This window comes from Myotis myotis, unplaced genomic scaffold (genome assembly GCF_014108235.1).
Source record: "Myotis myotis isolate mMyoMyo1 unplaced genomic scaffold, mMyoMyo1.p scaffold_m19_p_13, whole genome shotgun sequence".
Taxonomy (NCBI): Eukaryota; Metazoa; Chordata; class Mammalia; order Chiroptera; family Vespertilionidae; genus Myotis; species Myotis myotis.
The window spans coordinates 42972167-42990864 of NW_023416317.1; the positions used below are offsets into that span (position 1 = coordinate 42972167).

At 36.7% G+C, this 18698-nt stretch overlaps 1 protein-coding gene across 5 annotated transcripts in view; it reads left to right on the top strand.

The window, feature by feature from the left end:
- Positions 1 to 18698, top strand: part of ZCWPW2 (zinc finger CW-type and PWWP domain containing 2) — a 97930-nt gene that overhangs the window by 49121 nt on the left and 30111 nt on the right. For all 5 annotated transcript variants that reach the window (XM_036332813.1, XM_036332810.1, XM_036332811.1 and 2 more), the window contains exons 5-6: positions 12679 to 12796; positions 17809 to 17855. In XM_036332813.1, coding sequence (XP_036188706.1) covers positions 12679 to 12796; positions 17809 to 17855 — 165 coding nt within the window. The remainder of the gene's footprint in view (positions 1 to 12678; positions 12797 to 17808; positions 17856 to 18698) is intronic.

Sequence of the window (18698 nt, forward strand, 5' to 3'; positions counted from 1 at the left end):
GCCAAGCTAACAAGGACGAGTGGGACACTCTTAAGAAATCATATGTAAATATAAATTTAAAAAAATCAAAGTGTCTTTTAAAATTGTCAGAACTAGTAGTACTTGTAGGATTTGACTCCTGTCATGATTAATTTGAGTAGTCTGGTATCAGTGAGCATACCATTAATCCCTGGGACGAGGGAAAAAATTTGATGCAAAACAAAGCCAACACACAAGAATCAGTAGACATTAGTTTTTAACCTTATGAAAGCATTAAAGCAAACTTAGAAAGTCTTGCAAAGACCAGGAATTCAAGGCTGCTTAAATGAATGAAAGGCTGAGAGCAGAAGAAAGTAAAGTGTTGGTTTCTGCTCTTCCTCACCCCTTTCCCAACTAGCCAGGCACTCTGGGTGGATAACTCACTGGGTGCCCACAGGCTCTGGGGCAGGCTCTGTCCTCTACTGTCATTCAGGGTACCTACCTACAGGCTTTGCTCTTGGCCTATACTCTTTTTTTCTTACCTGTGCCTTTTTTTCACTTATTCTCTTAGAGCTTGTATAATAGGGGTGCCTTCTTCTGTGGGTCTCTTCATTCAAGTCTGAAATTTTAGTTCTTTTTCACTTCAGTTCAGCTGGCACATGCCAGACTGGCTGTGCTCTGATTCCCTACTCCTGGCTACCTAAGGTCTCAGCGTGCCAGGGAGGGGAGATTAACCCGTGACTGAAGCCTCCTTGCTCCAATTGACTCAAGAAACACAAGGCAAGGTGGTGGACTCAGGGAATACAGACAACCAAGGTAGAAAAATGATACGTCTGAGAAATTGGTTGAAAAGTATTAATTCCAAACTATGTATTACCTGGAGATAGCTGGGATTTATGTCCCTGTCTCCTGGAGATGGAGATAGTCTTGACTTCAACCTGTAGTTCTGTTACCTAGACTTCCAAGGGTTTAATCTTTTATTGTCCTTTTTGCACTGGAGCTCCTGTATCCTCAGATGCTATCTCTATATTGCACCACAGTGATCCAGATATTAAATTCATACCTCCTCCCCCCATAAGAAAGATCACTTACACAAGTAATATAAAGTAGACAATGTAAACTTTCTTTAAGATTTTTCTAGAAGGGGTGGAGAAGAGATACACATTGTCCAATCTTTTTCTAAAACTCAACAAGGAATGAGAGGCACATATGACTCTTACTGGTTTAAGCTGTCTAAATCTTACTTCATACATTATTTCAACATCATTTTCTCCTAGTTGTATAAGCTTAGTTTAACAAGTGATTAAATAATATTTCAGAATTTTCACTAATTATGGACTATATTAATTTTGCAGTGTATGTTAAGGTGGGAGAGAAATAAGCTCCTCTAGAAAGACATTCCATGTATTTACAAGAAAATGGAATGTTTTTAGTTTTAGATTATAAAAAATTTAACTCTTTTGTTTCATGTTTGTCTAGTTCTTTTTTTAAATATATAATTCCCCCTGGTAGATATGTTTATGGGACCACTGAATTAATAATTTTATTGTTTAAAGTGCAAAAGAACTCTGTTATTGTCTATTAATACGAATGGTAGGGTTTTCTCCAATAAATAAAACTTACTTATAGATACAGTGCAATATACTTTAGAAAACAGTTGAAGGCAATATTTAGATTGTATATTTGTAATTTATATTGGTTTATTCATACATTATTTTTTCATTTATCATAAAATCAGTAGCTATAAAAAAGGCTAAAGTTCCCTCTTCATTTTAAAGGAACCTTGATTCTTTTGAAAGTTTGTATTTAAAATATATATCACTCTGATAATTACTCAGATAAAATGTACATGAACGTGTACCAGGTGGCTATTTGTTGTTGTTGTTGTTAATCCTCACCCAAGGATATTTTTCCATTGATTTTTTAGAGAGAGTGGAAGGGTGGGCGAAAGACAGAGAGAGAGACACATCAATTGGTTGCCTCCCGGCATGTGCCACGACCAGGTTGGAGCCTGTAACTGAGGTACATGCTCTTGACTGGAATCAAACCTGAGACCCTTCAGTTCTCGGACTGATACTCTATCCACTGAACAAAACTGGCTAGGGCTAAATGGCTATTTTTTTTAAGAGTCAATGCATGGAATAAAATTATTTCCTCATTGGCACAAATCTTTCTCCTGTATTTAGTAGGTACATGTTTGCAGAACTCATTATTTACAGATTTATTTTTTAGCTTGATAGACTACTATGTGATAGACTGCTACTTGATAGACTACGAGTTTAGCATTTCTTAAGCCTGGATGTGCATTATAGAGCCTTACAAAACAGTAACAACACCACCACACATCAAAAATACAGCAATGCTAGGGTTCTACTCTACTGGATCGATTAAATCAGAATGTATTGGAGTAGGGCCAGGCCTTGCTCAGATAGATCTGATGTACAGCCCAGAGAGACAGAACTGCTGAGTTTTCACATCATGAAGCATCAGAGTTTTATTGGAGTTATCTTTATACTAGAGGCCTAGTGCATGGATTTGTGCACTGGTGGGGTCCATCAGCGTGATCTGTGGGGATTGGGCTGAAACCAGTATCCAACATCCCCCGAGGGATGTAATAGTGTGCGAAGCAGCAGGTGGCGGGGGAGGAGCCGCTCCCGCTCATCCCAGGCCTGTTCATCCCAGTCAGCTGAGCAGGGCTCCCACTATGGGAGCACACTGACCACCAGGGGGCTGCTCCAGCATTGAGTGTCTTCCCCCTAGTGGTCAGTGCGTGTCATGGCAACCGGTCAGACGGTCGGACACTTAGCATATTAGCCTTTTATATAGATAGATACTCATGTTGAATGACAGTCTTGGGTAGACTTGCTTAAGCAGAACTCTTGACTTTTCAAATTATATATGCAGTAGTTGTCATTACACAAGTGCATCTGGAATAACATCTATTCAAGCAAATGTTTTGCTTCTAATATTCATTAGGATCCAAATACTAAGAATGTAGTATGTAATAAGGATTAGCCCATTAGTTTGTAGACTAGATTATCAGGCAGCATTTTGCTCTTAGAGCAATGGAGTGAAACTGGATACAAATCTATTGAGCCAGTGGAAAATCACATTTGCAGCAAATCTGTAGAGCTACCAAACTCTAAAAAGTTTTTTATCTCATGGATTCTATATTTGATGTAAAATTTTCTGTAATTTGCTATTAGTTTAAGACTTTTTGTTTGCTTGTTTTCTAAGCATCCTTTAGTTTTTGGCCTGGAGAAAGGTTAAGGGAATTAGAACATGTTTCTATAACTGTGATCTTTTTGTGAATAATCTAGTCTGCCAAGGAAACTTTTGTAGTAATGTATATTAAGAAAAGAATGAAGTTGTCATAGTGGTTAAAAAGGCAGTCTCCAGAGCCAGGTTCTTTGGGTTTGAAGGTTGGCTGTGCTATTTACTAGTTGTTTGAACTCAGGTAGGTCACTTATCCTTTGCAAATCCCACACTCCTCATATTAAAATGGAGGTTATAATAGTACCCGCCTCATAAAGTTGTAGTGGTTAACTGAGATAGTATATATAAAACATTTAGCACAGTGCTTGTCATATAGTAGGCTCTTAATAAACATTAGTTGATATTTTACAATGGGAATATAGGTGAAATACATAGCTAAATAATTATTTTTTCCCCCCTAGAAACTAGTATCTGTAAAAGGGAGCACCAAAACACATACAAGAACGAAAAGGTGGAGAATGATATTTTTTCTTTTGATTAAGATCATATGTCCAAATGGCATGATTTTAGTGGTGGTGGTGGTGGTGGGGTGTTGTGTTGTTTTTTTTTAAATCAACCAACATAATGGTCCCAGAAATTGAATGAAATAGACTGAATTGATCATCTATCTTATCCTTTGATTCTTTAGTACATGGCTGAAAGAGTCCATTGCTGTAATGCTTTTCTAGTTTAAGGTAAATGTAAGTGCTAAGAACTTTGGAAAGCAGGAGATAATTTAAAACTTTCTGAATCCGACTTCTTGGTGAAGGAATGAATAGTCCTCAATATCAGCAATCTCCCAAGAATACTTTGGATTTGTTTGATGGAATTTGGAAGGAGAATAGGAAATACTATCTTTCAGGTCCTTTGCAACTGAATGAAACCAGTTTTTCCCCTATCTCTATTCTGCTTCTTGATTCACTCACATTTATATATGCTGACTTTGATGTTTCAAGTAAATTTTTGAATTCACCTCTGTCATCTCCCACCTTCATCTCTTATGAATTTAGATAGCTGTGAACTTCTACTGAAGTTAAAAGTCCAAATCCAAATAAATGACCAAGTTTATTCTGTTTACCTTAAGTATCAACTAGGTTTCTCATATTGACTCTTCAGTGGAATTGCAGTCATCTTTTCTAAGAAATTCCAGTGTGTAGCTTTCTCAATTTTCTGGAAGTGCTTATTTTCTGTTAAAGAAACCAGAGTCAGATAATTGTTTTTAAGCCAAAATACAAGGCTCATTAAATTGCCTTCAGAGTCATACCCCTTATAAGTAAGTCTGCCTTATAATGGGTCTTTTATAGTGGGGTTCTTAAATAAGTAAATAGTTGTAGTGTAACTTTTTGGTACATTCTTCCATTAGGGAATGGTGAAGTCCAAAACTCATAATCAGATGAGTGCACAATTGATATATAAACTCCTTTTTCATTTCATTTTCTTTAATTCCCCCACCATTTTTGCTTTGTTTTGATTTTAAGTATCTTTTAGCCAAGGGTCAAGACCAGTCCATGACTCAGGCAAAACCCATATCCCTAAATACTAAATAATTTTTGTTAAAATAACTGAAAATAAATTTCAGAACCACTTCCTTACCATTTTGTTTATCTCACAGAATATGTACTGATTCTGTGTCAAATATCTAACCATCCCTTTCTCCTAGATCTTCCACCTGCTCTATGAGTCTATCTTTCAACATAATCTGAGCATCTGTCTGTAATAAATACAACCATTGTTCTCTCATGAACTCATATTCCATGAAAAATGAGCAAATGTGGAGTAGAAAATAGCAGTCAAGTATGTTAACTTTCTTTTAGGTTCAGGTCTTGGAATCCTCATTTGTTGTGTAGAATCCTTTAGATAAAAAAAATCCTTTAGGTCAATTCTGACTTTTTAAAGAGCTTAGATTTTAAAATATTTAGTAAATATATGTAGCCTGAGATTTTTTTAAAATCTTTTTTTCTTTATTGATTAAGGTATTACATATGTGTCCTTATCCCTCCTTTACCCTCCTACTCCCACCACCCTGCTCATGCCCTCACCCCCTGGTTTCTGTGTCCATTGGGTATGCTTATATGCATGTATCTAAGTCCTTTGGTTGATCTCTCCCCCTTATCCCCACCCTCCCCTACCTTCCCTCTGAGGTTTGATGATCTAATCAATGCTTCTCTGTCTCTGGATCTGTTTTTGTTCATCAGTTTATGTTGTTCATTATATTCCACAAATGAGTGAGATCATGTGATATTTATCTTTCTCCGACTGACGTATTTCGCTTAGCATAATACTCTCCAGTTCCATCCATGCTGTTGCAAATGGTAGGAGTTCCTTCCTTTTTACAGCAGCCCAGTATTTCATTGTGTAGATGTACCACAGTTTATAATCCACTCATCTGCTGATGGGCACTAAGGCTGTTGGTGTTTCTAATTTCTTGGGATATATTCCTAGAAGTGGGATCACTGGGTCAAATGGGAGTTCCATTTTTAGTTTTTTGAGGAAACTCCATACTGTTCTCCACAGTGGCTGCACCAGTCTGCATTCCCACTAGCAGTGCACGAGGGTTCCTTTTACTTCACATTCTCACCGCACTTGTCATTTGTTGATTTGTTGATGATAGCCATTCTGACAGGTGTGAAATGGTACCTCATTGTTGTTTTGATTTGCATCTCTCAGATGATTAGTGACTTTGAGCATGTTTTCATATGTCTCTTGGCCTTCTGTATGTCATCTTTCGAAAAATATCTATTTAGGTCTGTTGCCCATTTTTTGATTGGGTTGTTTGTCTTCCTTTGGTTAAGTTGTATGAGTTCCCTGTAAATGTTGGATATTAAACCCTTATCGGAGATAACATTGGCAAATATGTTCTCCCATGCAGTGGGATTTCTTGTTCTTTTGTTGATGGTTTCTTTTGCTGTGCAGAAGCTTTTTATTTTGATATAGTCCCATTTTTTTATTTTTTCTTTAGTTTCCATTGCCCTAGGAGCTGTATTGGTGAAGATATTGCTTCCGCATATGTCTGAGATTTTGCTGCCTGTGGATTCCTCTAAGATTTATGGTTTCCCGTCTTACGTTTAAGTCCTTTACCCATTTTGAGTTGTTTTTGTGTATCCTGTTATTTTTTTGATTTGTCCATTGAGGTTATCTTTATCAAAAACATCTTGACTTCCTATTTCTTCTCTCACCCCCAGTGTTGCAGGGAATACTCAGTTCCTGTATTGGTAATTTTTGTATAGCATTCAAATACAAAATCCCAGTATTTTAAGCCAAGTAACGGAATCACACTGTAAAGATTTAACTTTCAATTTTTTTTATTCTTTCTTTTTCTGCCTAATTTCTCCCCTGGCACTCATTGCATTCTCAGCATTATATCTCAGAATGATGTAAAGTATCAGACTAAATAGAGCTAGTACTCTTTTTGGTGGGGGGTGGTCAGGTTAACTGGTCCACACTTTGTAGTGGTGTGGGATGGGGCACAGAAGTTACTTTGATCTTAAAATCTTGTTGATTCAGAGTAAGCAATATGCCTATTTATGTCTAAGGAAACTTAAACAGGGTAAGAAATACATCTTTGAGAGCAGTGTTTGCTTCAAGTGTTCAATAATTTGAGTAAGCTATGTAAATATCTCAGGGTTGATTATTGAAGATTATGTGAATTTATGTTAAAGATGACAGATGAGAGGGAGGTAGATATTAGGAAGCCAAGGAATGTGTGGTGCACATAGGTGTGACGTGACTGTCTTCTAGTTGGCATCAAAGGAACAGGAGTGCTCTTACTGTCTAGATTACCAGTTGCTGTTGCAGAAATCCAATTTAAGGAAGACAAGATATCCTTGTGATTAGCTTTCTACTGAGCTGCTTTAAGTGAAAACGATCTGCTCAACAGAGGAGAAGAGCGATAGCTTTGGCATGATAGTAAATAGAACGATGCATCAGGGCAGTACATGGTTAGTCAGTGAGCTACACTGCAAGTTTGAATGTATAAGTAGCAGCAATTGACATAAATCACCAGGCAGAGGACTTTATAAAAGGCAGTGGTGTCCATCCTCATTTAGTGGGGGTACATTCCAAAGGAAAATTATTTTATACTTCTTTAGATTATGAAATCTGTGACTTATATCCCCATATTTTAAGAGGCATATTATCTAAGAAGTTACTTAAAGTAATGGTTAGTATTTGAAGTCATTTCAGTGAATTTATGAAACCAATAAAGCAGATTAAGTACTTGTGATTCTGTTTTTCCAGATTTTTATCATATGCTCAACATTGTGTCTAAAAGAAAAATTTCCTAAATTGTAAGTACCAATTTTTCAGTTAACTTTAATTTATACTAAAAAAAGAGAAACATGCAAATTGGTATCACTCCGCTATGCCCACCAGCCAATCAGGATGAGTATACAAATTGACCCAACAAAGATGACAGCATATGCAGGTGTGGAGCGAAAACTAAAGACAACTGAAGACGACTGAAGACTGAAGAGGCTTGCCTTCTCTGCTGCGGTTGGAGCGGAGAAGCCTCCAGACTTGGCTTCTCCACTGCGGCCAGAGCAAAGGCCTGGGCCCCGGGTGCTGGAGGAAAACCGGTGCCAGCAGCCAGGGGAAGGAAGGCCTATTGCACGAATCTCTTCGTGCAACAGTCCTCTAGTATTGATATAACAAAAATTCTAATTAAAATTTTGGATTGTAGACCCTATCATTGTACCTACAGGATTGTAGTGAGGCTCTGCCATACCTCAAATAGGGCAGATAAAGAAACATTTGATTGATTTGTTTTAAAATATGGTACTATTTTTTATATACTGTTTCAAGTATTTGAAGTTAAATACACATTTTTTTATATACTCCAATATAATAGGATAAATCAGTGGTCTATGAAACACTTTAAAGATCTGAATTCTGTACACAAAATGAAGGGTTATATTATTTTAGGAGTAATCCTATATAATAAAAGCCTAATATGCTAAGTGTCCAGTTGTCTGTTCAACCAATCAAAGCATAATATGCTAATGATATGCTAAGGCTGCTCAACCACTCGCTATGATGTCTACTGACCACCAGGGGGCAGACAGTCGACCGGTTGACCAGTCACTATGATGTGCACTGACCATCAGGGGGCAGACACTTTGACCTATAGGTTAGCTTGCTGCTGGGATCTGGCCGATCAGGACTGAGCGAGATGGGCCAGATACACCCTGGAGCCCTCTCATGGTCCCTCCCTGGCTGGCCAAACTCCCACGTCCCTCCCCAGCCCCGATTGTGCACTGGTGGGGGGTCTCAGCCTGGCCTGCGCGCTCTCGCAATCCTGGACCTCTCAGCGGATGTCAGAGCAGATTTTGGTCCGATCCTGCAGGCTAGGCCAAGGGACCCCATTGGTGCACGAATTTGTGCACCTGGCCTCTAGTATCATCATACCATTCATAAGGCCTGGTAGTCATCATGTTATAACTTTTTCTTTTAGCTTCCTAGGCATAATCACATAATTCAGGATTAAAATGTAGCAACCTTTCACTTTCCTTTTTTTTAATCCTCACTCGAGGATATGTTTTTTATTGATTTGAGAGAGAGAAACATCAATGTGAGAGAGAAATATCGATTAGTTGCTTCCCATAAGCACCTGACTGGGAATGAAACCTCAATCTAGGTATGTTCCCTGACCAGGATCTGAACCCACAAGCTTTTGGTGTACAGGATGACACTCCAACCAACAGAGCCACCTGGCCAGGGTGCAACCACTCACATTCATCACCAATTTCCTGACCAGGTTTTACCCTGGGGGGAAAAAGTGTATTTATAATACCCAATAAATATTTACTGAGCTCCTATTATTTGTGACTCTTCTAGGCTCAGAAGTGAACAAAACAGACAAAATTTAAATGCCCTTATGAAATTTATTGGTGGGATGATAAATAGTAAACAAGCTAAGTAAATAAAGATATGGTATGCTGGTTGCTGCTGAGTGTTATGAGGGAAATTTAAGGAAAAGCAATAGATAGAGTAAAGGGTGCCAAGGGGTGGAAATACTACCACCTGCCTATTATTCTAATCTTCAAAGTCCCTTAGCTAGGAAATCCTTCCCTACCAATCAAATACCAGTGCTTGGTTAACAATTTGTTTTGATTGTATTTTTCCCTTTCACTCATTCCAGAAAGTGGTCAGGCCCCTAGTATTCCCATGTCTCCTGAGTGTTTTGTTGTGGGGACCAAAAGCTGAGCTTGTCTGTCTTGTTGACCTGAGTTCCTTGAGGATGGGAAGGGTGGACTGGGAATGAGAGGCCAGCACCTCTGAGAGGGACAGGCAGGAGCAGCATAGCAGAGAAGAGATTCTGTCAGACTTGGAAGAGGATAAAAGTCTGTCAGTACCCTGAGTAGTGGCAGGACCTCAGAGAAGGATAACAGTCTGGTGCACTCAGGGAGATTGAACCCATGCCATCGTGGTTCCCAGCCTCTTTAAAGATTCTTTTGTCCAGGTGTGGCAAAGAAGCTGTTAGACTGCCTGACTTCAAGGGACCTGAACAAAGATGTTATTCATGTAACCACTGTAGGTTGAAAAGTAATGATCTGTCCTCACTCTTCATTCACCACATTTTTTCCCCCTCAATTTATGTGAACCTGGCGAAAGTAAGGGATGGCTCCAAAATGACTAAGATCAATCACCTTGTTGGATTAGGGCTTTCTCATTCAACTTAGCAAAAATAAGATAGTGTGACATTGCGTACACATTCAAGTTTGTGGAGTAAAATTTATCCTGCTACAAAGCCGGGCTATTATATCTTGATTAATTCTCATGTGGAGAAGCAATCGTAAATACAAAGCAACAGGCTCTGATCAGTGTGGTTCAATTGGATGAGCGTCATCCCGTGCACCAAAAAGTAGACAGTTCGATTTTTGGTCAGGGCACATGCCTGGATTGTGGAGTGTGCAGAATGCAGCCAATTGGTATTTCTCTTTCCCTTCCCTTCTCTCTCAAATCAATAAAAAACATATTAAAAAGTTATTTAAAAAATACAAAGCAACAGAAGACATGAATTTCTCCAGATAACAGATTTCTCTCCACTGGCTTTACTGGGTGGGCAAACACATACGTATTCTTTTCCTTGAACTGGACACTCCATATTAGTGTATGGTGATAACACAAACCTTATTCAATAAGTCGAAAGTTACTGAGAAGTGTCATTCAGCTTCTTCCTCAAACCCTAGGAAATGTAAAAGTGATATTAATGCCTTCTGTCAGCCAATAACACTGGATTGAAACAAGACCAGATAGGACAGTAACTTACAAACTTTTCAATTTTGGACACGGCCAGGAATTTTCTCAGACTAGAGCACTATCTTTCCCTGTCTAACCATTTGTTTAAGTCTCCAACCTCATGCTTACTCCAAATATTTGGATGCTATTCATCTATTAAGAATACATCTGTCAAGTATTATTTACTTTCATAAATTGGCACAAATTTTCAGATTATGTATCATCCTTCTCTTTCCTTGATGATTGCTTATTATTTCCCTCCACCCCAAATTGAATGAAACTGACTGAGAAAACTCAGGTTGCCACAGTAATATAAAAAGAATGAAGGACTTGATATTCCCTCTTGGGATCATAGAATTTACTGGAATATGAAGGTGCCCAGCCCTTTTATAGTCTCAGCTGAAGTCATTGATCTTAATTCTTGACTTCATAAGTTTTTAGCTCCTTGAAAATCTGCTAGTTACCTTGAAAATGTACTTCTTAAATGCATTTAAAAACTTGTCTGAGTTTTGTTTTGGGGTGGGAGATAAGATAGAAGTTCTAAATTTATTAGATATGTTCAGGTCTAAGTGAAAGGCATAGATCTTTAAAACTACAAAAGCTGAGGACAGGTTGGCCATTGTTGCCCATTGCTTACAGTATCACTGGAAGACTGAAAGAAACTGGAAATAATGGGTGCCTTCTATCCGTTTAGAATGTGCACCTATCAGTTCTTCAATTAAAAATCAAACTCATAGAAAATGCAATCCATAAGCTGAGACTAATTCTGGAATTCGCAATTCTGAGTCAACTTTTTGAGTTGATGTTTGTTTTACCACTAGATGGCACATACTTACTGATAAATTCTTAAAGACCGTCGGATAGATTTTCCAAAAAGCTCTTCAGTTACCCAAACTTATCAAAGTTCGCTGTAACTATATATTGCATTGATTTTTCTCAAGAAATTTCTTTACCTTCAGTTGTTTAGTGCTATATCAGATTTTCCGTAATTTTTCTCTATAACTTCTTACTTAGCATTCTTACAGCTTTTGAGTTGCAGAAATGTCTCAAGGCAAATACTAGCTAAGATATCCTTAATTTAGTGTAAATTTTTTAATGTTTATTGAATTGTATATCTCTACTTTTCATCTTTTATCATGTGAAATAGCTTAATGAATGAAATTTAAAGATTCTGTGTACAAAGTAGAGTTTTTATTTGATTTTTTTGCTTCGCTGCTTTTAGACCAAATAAATCAATGTCCAGGACCACATGCAATTTAAGAACCAATTTCTGCATGCTTTTATAATATGCAGAGAGATTAGGCAAATGGGTACTGTGGAGAATACAAAAATGAAATATTATGTATTGCTTCTGTCTTCAAGGATCTTTCATTTTATGGGAGGAGATAGTCATGAATGCAAATTAACTATAATATGAGTCAGACTGTAGTAAATAATTAAATGAAAATATTAAGTGTAATGAGAACTAGATAGTAAATATTAATTTGGAGACTCCAAGAATAAAGTGGAATTTGAGAAGAACCCAAGTAATTCTTATAGTCATTTTTTACCTAAAGATTCTTCAATTGTTTTTATTTTCTAAATACATTTTTGACAAAACTAAATAAACATTTAGAGAAAAGTTCTGTATTCAAGTAGAACAACATTTATTGAGTGCTTCCTACTCTAGCAAACTGTCATCTATTATTTCATTTAATACTCATGAGAGCTTTGATATATGTACAGCTATCCACATTTTATAGATGAAGAATTTGAGGCACAGAAAGTTTAAGGAACTTGTATGAATATGTCAGCTGTCTTCCATAACACCAAAACTAGATGTGAATTGAATTAATTTTCTTACAGTAAGAAACTTAGCTTTTCAATTTTTGTCACTACAGCATCTTTGCTATATTACGTAAGAGGGAATCAACATTATTCTAATAAATGTGTTAACATTGACTACTTTGTTATATTTGTAGCCTTAATTTTTATAACTTTCTAAGTATTATGTGAATCATATTCAAATATCTTGAATCAAGAATATGACCCTTTTGGCTATTAACATGCAAAATTTCTACAACTTTGCTATATTCTAAAATAATACAATAATAATCAGATATCAAAATTTAAATAATATATTGTACAATGCTTAAATTAGATTTGGTTCCACTTCAACAGCTAAATCAAGTGGATATGCAAACACAATTATATATTTATAATGAATCTTATTTTTCTATGTTTCCTTAGCCAGGAAAATATGAAAGTAGAAGGAAGAAGTGGTATATAAGTGCACTACACGAAGCATACCATCTTTATGGATATTCTCCTGAGCAAAGACTGGAAATGTGCTGCCTATCAAAACAGGGTATATGATTTTTTTTATTTTTTGCCATCCCAAATAAAGATTTATTCAGATGCGTGCTTTCCAAAATGTGTATGCTCAAGTAAAAATCTTTTTCTTTATACCTTTGTCCACTGAAAAATTACTTTTGTGTAGATTAATAGTATATATTTTACTCTCTGAAACTAGTTTCAATGACTATACATACACTCTATTTGTAGTAAATATAGGGGTTTTAAATGGCATGTCTGTCATCTTTGCTCTTAGATTATCTACATAGGTCCTCTTGTATATTTCAAACCATATATTTCAAAATTGGAAACTCTGTCTTTAAAATATATTTCTGGGGTGAAACTTTCATTGGATGTGTTGTATTATTTCAGAACAAAGTATTTTTAAATAAATTCAAGAGAGATAAAAGGTAATCCTCAATTTTCTTTTTAATTAGGTGAAAAAATAATATTTCAGGTCATTTTCAAAGAAACTTATTTGAATTACAAATATTTATACGTAGCTTTTTAAATGGATTCAACATAAGGATTATAGTAGGTATAACATTTTTAAACTCTAAAAAAATTATGATTATCACATAAAATGTTGATTTTCAATAATTTTAAGTGTTTTTAAATGTTTCTACTTAGTAATCATAATAATTTTCTGTCTTATGAAGGTCCCTTTTCACTTTATCACAGTAATTTTTTACTCCTTTGGAAAAGTTTAATATATACATTTTGAAATTTGTGAAAACATTTTATTTGAGAAAATGTTTAAATATTAATCCATCCCCCTAACTTTAGATTTTTTTTTCTAACTTTAGATTTTAAAGCAAATATGTAGGTTAGAAACGAGTAGAAAAAGAATAACAAGTCACTACTCTGACTTACTCTAAGACCAGGAAAAGAGACATTTATAATCATAAATGTGATTTTATTCCTTGTGTTGTAAATATAATGTCTCCATTATTAGCAATAAAAGTTGAATTCACTCTGTTGTCACAAATACAATTATATCCTTTGCATGGACTATAGATTTCTATTATGTGACCAAAATAATATTTGAATAACTTAGTTTTTTAAAACATTAATGCCTGAAGTAATATAGCCATTTATTTTAAAAAATTATACTACAGCCATTTCACATGAGCAGTAGACCCACTCTCCCAATAAGTTATGGAACTGTCTTTGCTGTTCTTGTACATGGCGGGTTATTTATCTCTGGGTCCTTGAGCATGGGTCCTCTCTGGGCTTGTCCAGAGAGACAGGTTATTTTCTCTCAGGTCTGCAGCAGCAGACTATTTTCTGCTGGAAGTCTGATGATTTTTGCATGTAGAATCTATGTAATTCAGCCTGATTATTGAGAGCCTCATGTCTAAAGCCTTTCATTTTCTCTAAAGTAGCAAAAATGGAGGGGCGGGGACAGACTACTATGAGTACAGTCTTTGCCATAACTATCTCACTCCCTTTCTTTCACCCTTCACTATCTCCATAATAGACAATTTAGTCCTATGTCTGCTCTGCTTTCAGGGTGAATTCTAGTATGCATTTTAGCTTTTTATTCTGTTTAAAAGTAGTGTGAGAGATAATTAGCTACTATTTAGATACTTTACAAAAGGTGAGTAACTCACCTGCAAACCATTTATTTAATTCCAGCAACTTTGAGAATATCTTCACTCCAAAATTTCTTCTTCCAACCCAGAAATAATTACTACTAAATTTTGGGCCTCAATTCTTCCTGCCCTGCAGAAATTGGCTCACGTTTATGTTTGATGCTGCTCTTTCTTTGTAGACATCTAGAGTCAGTAAATGATATGTAAATATAGACCCGGTCAGACTATGACACATTTTAAAATCCTGTCCACATGATTTGGTTGTCCTGAATCTGTTGTATTAACTATTACTCCCAATGAGCGATTCTTCTGCTGGGATTAGGAAGCTTTTTCTTATATTGGAACATTCATTATAATTATATTTTTAAGACGAATGGTCTCTTTATAATTGAGCCTTAGGATTTTGTGTTATTATAGAATTAATATTTCTTACATGCTCTACATTTTAGAGTAGATGTTCGTATCTCTACCTTTTTTTCAGAATTATTTTTCAAAAATAAACTTAATTTTTTTAGAGCAGTATTAGGGTCATAGCAAAATTAGGCAGAAAGTACAGTTTCTATATGCTCCTTACCTCATCACTATCAACATTCCTCATCAGAGTAGTGGATTTGTTACAATCGATGAACCAACTTTGACACATCATTATCCCCCGAAGTCCATAGTTTACATTAGGGTTTGTTATTTGTGCTGTACCTTCTATGGTTTTGACAGATGTATAATGGCATGTATTCACCATTGTATTATCATACAGAATCATTTCACTGGCCTAAAAGTACCCCGAATTCCAGTCTTCCTCTTTCCCCATCTCTTCACCAATAACTGGCAGTCACTGATTTCTTTACTGTTTCCATAGTTTTGCCTTTTACGTAATGTCATATAGTTGGAATCATATAGGATATAGCCTTTTCAGTTTGGGTTCTTTCACTTCGAAATATGCATTTAGGTTTCTTCCATGTCTTTATAGCTCTTTGATTTAGCACTGAATAATATTACATAGTTTGTATGTACCAGTTTATCCATTGACCTACTGAAGGACACTTTGGTGGCTTCCAAGCTTTGCCAGTTATGAATAAAGTTGCTATATACGCCCATGTATAGATATTTGGGTGGCTATAAATATTTTCAGTTCCTTTGCTAAATAACAAGGAATACAACTGCTGGATAATTGTTTAGTTCTATAAGAAACTGCCAAATTATCTTTCAAAGTGGCTGTGCCATTTTGCATTCCCACCAGCAGTGAATGACCGTTCCTGTTGCTCCACATCCTCACCAGCATTTGGTGTTGTCATTGTTCTGGATTTGGCCATTCTAACAGGTGTGTTGCGGTATCTCAATGTTTTAATTTGAAACTCTCTAATGACATATGATGAACAGCCTTTTTCATATGCTTTTGCCATTTGTAAATCTTCTTTGCCCGTATTTTACTTAATCCAGTTGTTAATTTTCTTATTAAGTTTTAAGAGTTCTTTGTATACTTTATATATCATTCCTTTATCAGATATGTATTCTGCAAACATTTTCTTCCACTCTGGGGATTATCATCTCATTCTCTTAATGTCATTTGCAGAGCAGCAGTTTTTAATTTTGATGAATCCAGCTTATTTATTTTTTATGGACTTTGCTTTGGTGTTATATCTAAAAATTCATCAGCATACCCAAGGTCTTGTAGATTTTCTTCTGTGTTACCTTCTGGGAGTTTTATTGTTTTGCATTTTAAATTTAGATGTGTTATCCATGTTGAGTTATTTTGTGTGAAAGATGTAAGGTCATTGTCTAGATTAAATTTTTGCCATGTGGATATCTAGTTGTTCCAACAGCATTTGTTGAAAATACTGTCTTTTCCCCATTATATTGCCTTTGCTTCTTTGTCAAAGATCAGTTGGCTGTATTTATATAAGTTTATTTCTGGGTTCTCTAATCTATTTCATTGTTCAATTTTTTATTAGCTTTCCCAATACGCACTGTCTTGATTATTATAGTTTTACTAGAGGCCCCTGTGCACCAGTGGGGTCCCTCGGCCTGTGCCCTCTCGAAATCTGGGACCCTTCAGTGGATGTCTGAGAGCCGGTTTCAGCTTGATCTCCTCAGGCCAGGCCAAGGGACCACACTGGTGCACGAATCCATGCACCAGGCCTCTAGTAAGCCTATAAGATCTTTGATTAATCTCTTTCTGCCTTCCCCCCACCCCCTTCCCTCTGAGATTCATTTGTCTGTTCCATTTTTCCATGCCTGTGGTTTTCCCTCCTGCGTTGAGTGTCTGCCCCCTGGTGGTCAGTGCGCATCATAGCTAATGGCCAGTCTTCTGGTCCCTTAGCTTTTATATATATAGACTAGAGGCCGGGTGCACAAAAATTTGGGGGGGGGGAATCCCTCAGCCCGGCCTGTGCCCATTTGCAGTCCAGGACCCCTTGGGGGATGTCCACCTGTCGACTTAGGCCCATTCCCCAGGGGATCAGGCCTAAGCTTGCAGTCAGACATCCTTCTGGCAGCCAGGGAGCCCTCAGGGGATGTCTGACTAAAGGCTTAGGCCCCCAAGGGAGCTGTGATGAGGAAGCTGGGGTGACAGAGGAACCACGCTGTCCTGCCCCGCCACCCTGGGTTGGGTCGTACACAGGACACCCAGGCAGGCTGGCCGATTGCTGCTGCCCCGCCCAGCCACCCCAGGTCGGGTTGCACATGGGACGCCCGCCGCCCCGGGTCGCAGATAGCAGGCCCAGATGGCGGCAGGGCAGGGGGGATCGTGCTGTCCTGCCCCACCGCCCCAGGTGGCAAATAGCAGGCCTGGATGGTGGTGGAGCAGGCAGGATGGCGCTGACCCGCCCTGCCTGCAGTATGCAAATTAGCCGCCATCTTTGTTGGCGGTTAATTTGCATATCGTGCTGATTAGCCAATGGGAGGCATAGCGAAGGTATGGTCAATTACCATGTTTGTCTATTATTAGATAGGATAGGTGGTAAGTCTTACAGTCAGGTAGAGTCAGTCCTTTGACTTTGTCCTTTTCATTATTGTGTTAGCTATTTTGGGCCTTTGCCTTTCTAAATAAACTTTAGAATCAATTTGTTGATTTCCACAAAATAACTTGTTGGGATTTTGATTGAGATTGCATTGAATCCATAGATTAAGTTGGGAAGAACTCACATCTTGACAATATGGAGACCTTCTATTGACAAATATCTATAACTATATCTACATTTATTTTGTTCTTTGATTTTGTTTATCAGGATGTTATTATTATAACTTTTGAATTACTGTGTTTTACTCAAATCTGGTAAGCTGAGTGTATTAGCATTCTGATAAAAAAACAACAACACTGAAAACACATATCACAGTATTAGAAAGTGGAAAATTCTGATTGTGTAATTTTTAATTTATTTGAACAGGAGCATAGGCACTTTTTTTGAAGCAGCCATATTTTATTATCTTACAGATAATTCCAAAGCAGATGACAAAGTTGCTGTTGTGGCCAAGAAAAGGGTAAGATCATGGTTTTTTGTTTGTTTGTTTGTTTGTTTGTTTTTTAAATATATTTTATTGATATTTTACAGAGAGAAAGGGAGAAAGATAGAGAGTTAGAAACATCGATGAGAGAGAAACATCAATCAGCTGCCTCCTGCACATCTCCTATTAGGGATGTGCCCACAACCCAGGTACTTGCCCTTGACCAGAATCGAACCTGGGACCTTTCAGTCCGCAGGCTGACGCTCTATCCACTGAGCCAAACTGGTTTTGGCAGATCATGGTTTTTGATGTAAAGTGTACACACTTCAAATTCCATTTGCTTAATACAACTTTTAAAAAAATTAAATGAATATTTAAAAGCAAAATTACATAATCAAATGTTTCTTTTAAATGTTAGTTGGCTATGTTTTCTTTGTAGATTGACACTAGAAATTTATTATTTCTGGTTATATCAGTGTTACAGAATTATCAGAACTTAGAATAGAAAATTTTTATTTAAATAAAAATTTTATTTTATTTACATTATTGTTCACATGCATACTCTCATATACTAAAATATTTTATTTTTATATGCCATGTTATTATAATGTGTGCAATCTCATGAAAAATATAATAAACAATTCATATTCACAGCTTAAATGATATTAACTTTAAAGTTAAGTGAGAACAGCAGCCATTTGAATGAATTTAAACCTAGAATTTTTTGGGGGGTGGGATTTGTAAGGTCACTAGCATTCTTAAAGAATTTTAAAAATTTAACATGTCATTCAGTGTATTGTATGCAGAGAGATGTTTAACCGTACTTACTGTCAAAACTATGATAGGGATAGGATTAACCTTGACATTGTCTTCAAGAGA